Raw genomic sequence first — 9,191 nt, 5'->3', positions numbered from 1 at the left:
TCCCGACCCAGGGATCGAACCCGGGTCTCCCGCATTGGAGGCAGACGCTTTAAACTCTGAGCCGAGTCCAACTCCTAGAGTTGGAATTCTAAGTGTTCCCTTGGAATTTTTCTGAAGGAGCTTTCAACTTCCCAAAGTCTCCGGAACCACACCCTCAATGATAATGTTAAAAAAACTCACAGGAAAGGGCTTCGAATGTATTCATTCATACAATAGTCACTCATGAATAAGAAAGCAGGCAAGCTTAGCTTTCACATGTTATGGGGGAGGGACAGAGGGGAGGAGAAAAAGGAAAGTGCTTATGGGTGGCGGAAGGAGGAGGAGACTTTTAAAAGAGCAATCTTGGGCCGGAGCCATTTCAGAAGTAAGGAGAGTCTTCATTTTATCAGCCTTGACCTTTCTGAGCATGGAGAGCAGAAACAAGGAGGTAAGTACAATCTGAATGGGTTTGCTTTTGTCTGTCTTTGTGAATCATTGTCGGGCACACTTACTGTCTCTTTTGAGAAGAAAAGAAGGTGCCTTAAGAATTGGAATTCTAAAAGTTCCCTTAGAATTCCCTCACTTCTTTTTGAGGAGAAAAGAAGATGCCTTGATTCTTAAATTAAGAATTTCCTTCTCTTGTTAAAAAAAGAAACTCCTTGATATGATCGTTGCCTGGTGTATTGGATGAGATCCTTTAGTTTCCCTTCTATAGACACAGGTTCGAAACCAAAGTCGCTGGATCTGCATTCACTGTTTCCCTGAGTCTTTAGGACCAAGGGACAGTCAGAAACCAGACATACAGAGGAGCACTGCAGACAGCAATTAAAGTTGGAGAGGCTGTGGGGCTTGTCTAGAAAAATTGAGCTACTCTGCCAGAGAAACTTGAGCATTCTCCAGCTCTCTTTCCCAGAACCAGGTCATTTTTGCCCTCCCAATTTTAATTAAGACTTTTGTAAGCAGATAATTTTCTGGCGGTCCAGTGGTTAAGACTCAGCATCTTTCTTGGGGCCAGGGTTTGATCCTTGGTTGGGGAACTAAGATCCCACTAACCTCTTGGTGTGGCCAAAAAAAACCCTTCTGTGTAGCCCCAAAGTTAATCATTTGTGTAAAGGCTACGCAAATGTGAGATTTGAGTATGAATGTAAACCTGCTATAGAGATGTAAAGATGCCATACAAATGTTAATTTGTCCCATACTTCCATTTTTGAGGTGACAGGATTTAGATTTGGGAACAAAATTTGGATTTTTAATAATGATTTGTGGTTTAATTTCTATCTTAAATGCTTACCTGTGTGCCCTTAGTTATGTAACCTCTGAGCCTCAACTTCTGCATCTGAAAATTGAAAGAAAAAAAAGGAGTGTTGTCCTGTGGAACAATACCAGATAGAAGGTATAGACTCAATAGATGTTAGTTTCTTTGTATCAAACAGTTTTATCCCTACTGTTCTCTTGTTTCTTTTGAATTAACCAGTATTTCTTACAACAAAAGGGAAAGGAATTCTACCCTTATAATCAAATGGAGTAACAGGTATGGATCAAAGCACACAAGCGAATATAAACCTACATCAAGTGGTAGGAATGAGTCAGTTGATTTGTATTGGTCTATAAAGTAAAAGTTATTAGATGAACTTAAAACGCCTAAAGTGAGCTTATGAAAGAGGATTAAAGTTTAAGGATATGAATATAAGGGATGGTGGTGTATGTAGAGTTGAGTGATATCCCTTCTGGCAAAGTAAATAGGTTGGAAAGGAGTTTTGTGACAGTAGCTTGGAGCAATAGTACAGGGAGAGGTTTATCTGGTAGAGGTCAAGGAGGGGAATGGGGGAAAAAACCTTCCAGGTGAGGGAGAATGGATATGATGAGAGATCTTAGGGTTTTCTCCAAAGCAGAGGCTAGTTTCTTCTATGTCTTTTGTTTTATATTTTCTTTCTTTTTGGGGGGAGGGAGCTGTGCTGATTGGCTTGCAGAATCTTAGTTCCCCCACTCCCCAACCAGGGATTGAACTTGGACCCTTGGCAGTGAAAGCACAGAGTCCTAACCACTGGACAGCCACGGAATCCCCCTTTTCTCGTACTTTCAAATCAGCCTTCCATTTCCCCATCGTTGCTTCCCTTTCTTATAAACCTGAGTATTAAGATGATGTCCAGAAGGGATTCCACATAGCTAACACAGTTCAGTGATTGTCTTGGTGCCTTGGACGTGAGGTATCTGAAGTCAGGCAGTGGATACAGTGGGTCGGACCCCAAAACAATGACTGGCTGGTTCCTCTGTCCCCAGAACAACTCCACAGAGAAATCTGAAGAACGTATGAGTTGCAGACTTACATCAGTAGAAGCTGAAAAGGGACAGGGAACTTCTGGTGAAGCAGAGATAGCAAAAAATTCAGCAAAGGGAACCAAAAGAAAAAGAGATACAAAAAATAGCACAGGTAAGAGAGCTACAGTTCCTCAAATCGTGTTTCGTTGGGTCTGAAAAAGTAGGAAAGAAATTTTCATCCTGTATTCTGTAAATCCTACACTTCGAAAGCCTAGCTTAAGTCTCACCTCTTGGTTCTGAGCATTGTTTCTCCTACTCTGCTGCTGGGAGATAAGGAGCTCAATGTGTAGTGATCTGAGTACAGATGGGTATAAATTTGAAATCCCACCCTTGAAGCTTCACTTTATGGTAAGTTGGGTCAAGGTCAGGGTGGAGGGTCGTTGTAATTTACTCAGAATAATTAGGTAAACCACCTACACTTTGTGTCACTATAGCTGTGACTGTTCTGGAGGGGTGTCCTTCGAATCCTTGAATGGTAAGAGTATGTGAGGTGCATCAGGAAACCGGAGTGCTGCCCTGGCTGGGGTGGGCTGCAAGAGTTATGGGTCCTAGTAGTTGTGTAGCATTGCTGAGTGGTTTATTTTGTCTTGTGGTGAGAGGGCAAGGTATCATTGAGTATTTATGACCTCAGTTCTAAAAACTTCTATTATTCCCTCAGGAATTGGAAGTGCACTCTCTAGGTCAACCTCTAGAGAACTGTAGTCTCTAGGTCAACCTCTTCAGAGTCTGTGGCTTATTGCTCTCACAAAAGAGCAAGTGTGTGTGAGTAGTGGGGAGTTTTAGGAAGTAAGAAAACTGAGGGATTCAGAAATATTGTCAGTCTTAGGTTTGAGGTTCTGTCCCTTGGAGTTTGTGGCTTTCCAGGTGGCTCAGTGGTAAAGAGTCTGCCTGCCAATGCAGGAGATGAAGGTTTGATCCCTGGGTCAGGAAGATCCCCTGGAGGAGGAAACGGCAACCCACTCCAGTATTCTTGCCTGGGAAATCCCATGGACAGAGGACCCTAGCGAGCTACAGTCCATGGGGCCACAAAAGAGTCAGACATGACTGCACACGCACACCCTTGGAGGTTAGGTAGTCTTTTGGGAATCATTGAATTGCACAGTGGGGATTAGACTACTGAGAACTAAAAGTGATTGTACTTTTGACATTCGAAAGGTCCACGTTAAAGTTAATTATTGCTCGTTCTATCCCATTCCCCTTCAGCTTGCCGTCCAGGAGACATGTCACAGCGTTGTGACTGTGTGAAACCTCCGAAGACACCGACGCAGATCCCCATCCCCCCTCTACCTGCTGTCCTGCCGCCTGTCAACCTGGTCCATAGGGACGTCATTCGTGCTTGGTGCCAGCAGTTAAAACTGAGCACCAAAGGCCCGGTGAGAGTCCAGAGTGGGAATGAGGCTCTTGGGAGGAAGACCATGAACCTTAGTCTGATTATTCACTCACTCTTCTCTTGTCTTAGAAACTAGATGGATATAAACGACTCTGTGAATATGCTTACCCTCATCAAAAAGTGAGTAATTTGTAGGGAATGTGGCTCAGGAGAAGATTTAGTTCTCATCCTAATTACTTATTTTAGCATCAAAAGCTGAGTAGAAGAATAGCCTTTCATCTTTTAAATCCTCTTTGTAGAACATTCCTGCCACAGCACAGGAGGCCAGGATCCTGTCACTATCGAAAAGGATAAAGATAGAAAAGGGGGAACTACCACTGGAATGCTCTGTTGAGAGAACGTCTTCTGAAGGGGCTGCTCCTCCTGCACCAGGGCCGCCTGCCCTTGAGGGAGCTCCTCCGCCTCTTGAGGCAGTTGTATCAACTTCTGCCCCCGACTCGGAAGCTGTGTTTGCCGCCTGGAGCAGAATGACAGCCAGGGCCGTGAAGACGGAGTCAGTACGATCGCAAGAGACTTGTGGTGAGCTCATTATTAAAATATATATATTTATATATTTCTTTGCGGTTACACTGGGTCGTCATTGCTGAACATGGGTTTCCTCCAGTCACAGGGACTGGGCAGTACTCTTGGTTGCAGTGGGTGGGCTTCTCATTGCGGAGCCTTCTCTTTCGGGGCACAGGCTTCTAGGCGAGCCAGCTTCAGTAGTTACAGCACTCGGACTCAGGAGTTGTGGCACCCAGGCTTAGTTGCTCCACGGCATGTAAAATCTTCCCATACCAAGGATACAACCAGTGTCCCCTGCATTGGCAGGCAGGTTCCTACCCACGGTGCCACCAGGGAAGTCCCAGTAAGCTCATTTTTAAGAACAGGTTCTGGCTTAGGTGGGAAAAGAAGCTTAATTGATATTAGCCACTGACTAACTTCAGAATATTATCAATATCACCTGAAGGCATGGTGATTCCTTACACCCAGACACAGATTTTTCTGATTCAGGTCTTGATAGGGCCTGGGAATTTACATTTCCAACAATTTCCCAGGCACTGCTAATCTGGGGACCACACTTTGAGAAACACTGTTCTAAATTAATGAAGTCATCAGAAGAAGACAGCAATCTGGCTTAATTTTTTCCCCCTTTAAAGAATTACAAAAGTAAAAGCAGGCTCTAAAATCAATTGCCTGAGCTAAAGCCCTGTATCTCTAGTTCCCAGGTTGCTCTGGGTAAAGTAGGTTAATAATAATATACCTATTTCATGATGTTTTGGTAAGAGTTACAGGAATAGAATTCAGTTCAGTTTAGTCACTCAGTCATGTCCGACTCTTTGCGACTCCACAGACTGCAGCACCCCAGGCCTCCCTGACCATCATCAACTCCCAGAGTGTACTCAAACTTATGCCTATTGAGTCGGTGATGCCATTCAACCGTCTCATCCTCTGTCAGCCCCTTCTCCTGCCTTCAATCTTTCCTAGCATCGGGATTTTTTCAAATAAGTCAGCTCTTAGCATCAGGTAGCCAAAGTATTGGAGTTCAGCCTCAACATCAGTCCTTTCGATGAACACTCAGGACTGATTTCCCTTAGGATGGACTGGTTGGATCTCCTTGCAGTCCAAGGGACTCTCAAGAGTCTTCTCCAACACCACAGTTCAAAAGCATCAATTCTTCGGTGCTCAGCTTTCTTTATAGTTCAATTCTCACATTCATACATGACTACTGGAAAAACCATAGCTTTGACTAGATGGACCTTTGTTGGCAAAGTAATGTCTCTGCTTTTGAATATGCTATCTAGGTTGGTCATAACTTTCCTTCCAAGAAGTAAGCATGTTTTAATTTCATGGCTGCAATCTCCATCTACAGTGATTTTGGAGCCCAAAAAGTAAAGTCAGCCACTGTTTCCACTGTTTCTCCATCTATTTCCCATGAAGTGATGGGACCGGATACCATGATCTTAGTTTTCTGAATGTTGAGCTTTAAGCCAACTTTTTCACTCTCCTCTTTCACTTTCATCAAGAGGCTCTTGTATCAAGGAGATAAAATTAATGAAGACCATGTACTGGTTAGCCATTACAATGTCTGTTGAGACCCTTATCCCCTGGTGACCTCCCTTGCCCCTCAGGAGCAAAGCCTGGAACCATATCCTGCCCACTGTCTTTTGCACACAGTGGGGTGTTATTCCAGGACTTTGCTTCAGATGTGTTAGATACCCCTCTCTATTAAACAAAAAAAATTTTTTTAAGATATGAGACCCCTGAACTGGGCCTTCCCAGACCTAATCTGGCTTAATGTTTCTATTGAAGGAAACCAGAATGAATGCTCTTTGCCATAAAAATCTTGAGCTGAAGGCAATTAAGAAGCAGCAAACCCAGAAAAGGCTCTCCTTTTCTAGCCTAAACGCAGGATATCTATGTTCTTTTTGCTGGAGACAGATTTATCCAGAGTAACCTGCAAACATACCTCATCCATTAGTTTCCTCTCCTATATTTACCTTCCCACTGTTTGCCACCCGTGGGAGCCTAAAACTGCTTCCCTTTGTCCTGTCATTTCTTTACAAATGTATTATTCTTTGTCGGAAGGTGTTATATAAGATGGAATATTCTAAGCTGCCATTTTGAGCTAGTTTTTGCTTTTTTTCCCTGAACTGTGTGTGCTGCATGAATTCATCAACTGTTTTTCCCTTGTTAATGTTTTTGTTAGGATCCCAGATGGGCAGAGGTAAGGTTTGACCCCACCCCTACCCCGGAACACACTGTCATCTACCCACTTGCCTCTATACATCCAACTGTATTATTTGTTTCTTTAAAAAAAAAAAAAATTAACAGGAAATTCTTAATTTCTTTTAAAAAATTGAATGTTTTTACATAATTTTCTAAGAGGAACAGAGTGGAATAAGTAGGTGTTCAGTGTTAGTATCTGAGAGCTGGCACTTGAGAAAGACAGTTGAACCAAAGGCCATGGTGCAGACGCAAACATTAGGACTGGGTCTTGCTGTGCTCATACTTGCCTCTCTTTTCCTTCTCCAGAGGTCCAGTGGTGTGTGGTCCACGGGAGAAGTCTCCCAGCTAACACAGAAGGCTGGGTTCGTTTACAGTTTCACGCTGGGCAGGCCTGGGTGCCTGGAAAACGAAGGAGGGTGTCTGCATTCTTCCTGATACCATCTGGTGACTTTCCACCCCCACACCTGGAGGACAATATGCTGTGCCCTGAGTGTGTACACAGGTAATTACCTGGTACTTTTCTACACACTGAATGTGGGCATCCGGTTTTTAGTTGGAGGGAGAAAAGAGATACGTATTTATCTCAATTAGCCCTGCATTTCAAGCACAAGTTGTCAGTAAAGAGTTTCACAGAAATTCTCGCTAGGAAAGTATATTCCTAGGAAAAAGGACATTTTTATGTCAAGGCTTAATGCATCTACCTGGAGACCCATAACTTTGAGGCAGTAACCACTGTATAATTACTATATCCCAGGCATATGTACTACACAGAAATAATGACTAGCAAAAACGTCCTTCATTTAAGTGGCCTACAGTATAATGGGGATAACTGCTGTGTAAACAACTGTATCACCATGTGATGATTGTGATCAAACAGGAAGTTTCTTAATTTAAAGGAAGAATTATCTAGATGTAAAGGAGGATGTAAGATCATTTTTCAGTATAGGGACCAATGCCAAGGTTGTGAAAGGACTTAGGATAAAGAAATTGCCAGTAGTGACAGAATGTCATGGAAAATAAGCTTCAGACCATCCCTGGATGATGGGCCACTGAAAAGTTTTAAGCAAGTAAATGAACTGAGGCTTATACTTCTGAAGAGAGTAGGATACAAGATCTATTAGAAAAATCATGTGGGATAATTCAGTTTCTCATGTTTAAAGGGCCTAGCACCTTCTATAGGTGCCAAAGAAGAAACCTGGCTACTAGATAATTATTTGGTAATTATACTTAAACACTAATAAGGGTAAGAGCTGCATTGGGGCTGAAGACAGCTTCAAGGAACAGCAGTGTCATATCAAATGAAGCTGAAGAAGATACAGATAACATAATAGATTGGAGAATATTGAAAGCAGTAGAGAATGTAGATGATTTGGTGTGGGTTGAATAAGGGGAGGAGAGAAGTAGAGGCTACAATCGGAAGTATTTTCTGAAAGGCACAAATGGGGGAGTAGCAGGATGCTCAGAGGAAACTGTCATGTTTTCTGCTGAAGAGGGCAAAGTGTGCTTCTGGGCTTAGCTTAGGAGAGGGGCTTATGGAGGAGGAGGATAGAAAGAGATCCATCCTTCTGGATAGAAGGGCTGGTTCAGCCCAGACTTGGTTCCCAGGGATCCATCTCCTCACCCCACAGTTGTATAGGAAACCATTCTGGGCTTCATCCCAAGTTCTCTGTTGGTCTGCTGGGGGCCCACATTTGGTATCATCATGATTGAACGCCGGAGGTCTAGGGCAGTTGGAAAATTGAAGCCTCAGGTGGTGGGGGGAAGAGTCTCCAGCTAGACTCTCCCCATCCACAGCCAGAAGTGCCAGCCTTCAGGCCCCAGCACAAATACCATGTCCCACAGGAGGAAGTATGTGAGTGTGCACTACTCATCTTTTCCCATTTCAGCTATCCTCTTTCCTGCCATAATCTTTTGTCAAGCAAATTGAATACAATGGAGATCACTTTGGGTAGCCTTTTAGTTACATTCTTGGGCCACTGGGCAAATGGTTTAAGTTCCCTGTGGGGGCTCTCCTGCCCATGAGCTGCACAGGACAAGAACATATTAGAGAATAATATAACTTGAATATTGTCATTCCTTGATGACATGGCCACATGCTTTCCACACATGGTCCTAAAGTTTAAGGGAGATTTTATTGGGATTTCGTGGTGGGTTTCTTGGTTCTTTTCAAGAATTTAACTTGCTATTTCCTCTCAATTCTAAAACATTTCATTTACTTTATAGGAATAAAGTATTAACAAAAAGCCTGCAGTGAGATCATAATGCCAGTAAAAGTGTACAGCTATGATTATAATTAATGATAGAGAAGTGACTACAATCAACTCCACAGTGACTTTAGACAGCTGAACTCTGGGCCGCTCCACTCTCCATGCTTCCTGCTCCCGGAGTGCACAGCCTGCTTAGAAGGCTGCATGAAAAAGAAAGCCTGTGAACTGATGGGAAACAGAAGCAGAAGTGACTGTCTCTCCAAAGATGCCCAGCCCTAAGGGAGCAGAGGATAGAGATGGGGACATTTTAAAAATACTAAGTCACTGAGTGGAATTAATTTGCTTGAAAATGCCTCAGGTAAATTTCTACATTGAACAAAATGGGTCTCATAGGCAACAGTTGAAATTTGGTCATATATACCTTAACCAGATGTATCTGGTTAAGGTATTCAACTTTATCGTCACCAGGCATGGTACAAGCAAAAATGTGTTTCCTGACATGATACAATGTATCACTGACAATATTCTTGCCCCAAAGAATCTATTCACAAGGAAGTAATCAGTCCTGATTATGCCTCTTGTCTCAG

The 9,191-nt window shown here is 43.1% G+C and overlaps 1 protein-coding gene across 1 annotated transcript in view; it reads left to right on the top strand.

Moving 5' to 3' along the window:
• Positions 1–366: 366 nt before the first annotated feature.
• The window catches only part of DPPA4 (developmental pluripotency associated 4), an 11,504-nt gene continuing 2,679 nt past the window's right edge, over positions 367–9,191 (top strand). The window contains exons 1-5 of the mRNA XM_010838586.1: positions 367–427; positions 2,260–2,410; positions 3,502–3,671; positions 3,758–3,808; positions 3,928–4,207. Coding sequence (XP_010836888.1) covers positions 407–427; positions 2,260–2,410; positions 3,502–3,671; positions 3,758–3,808; positions 3,928–4,207 — 673 coding nt within the window. The 5' untranslated portion in view covers positions 367–406. The remainder of the gene's footprint in view (positions 428–2,259; positions 2,411–3,501; positions 3,672–3,757; positions 3,809–3,927; positions 4,208–9,191) is intronic.

The sequence above is a fragment of the Bison bison genome, unplaced genomic scaffold (assembly GCF_000754665.1).
Source record: "Bison bison bison isolate TAMUID 2011002044 unplaced genomic scaffold, Bison_UMD1.0 scf7180017864098, whole genome shotgun sequence".
Taxonomy (NCBI): Eukaryota; Metazoa; Chordata; class Mammalia; order Artiodactyla; family Bovidae; genus Bison; species Bison bison.
This window is presented reverse-complemented; position numbering and strand designations above follow the sequence as displayed.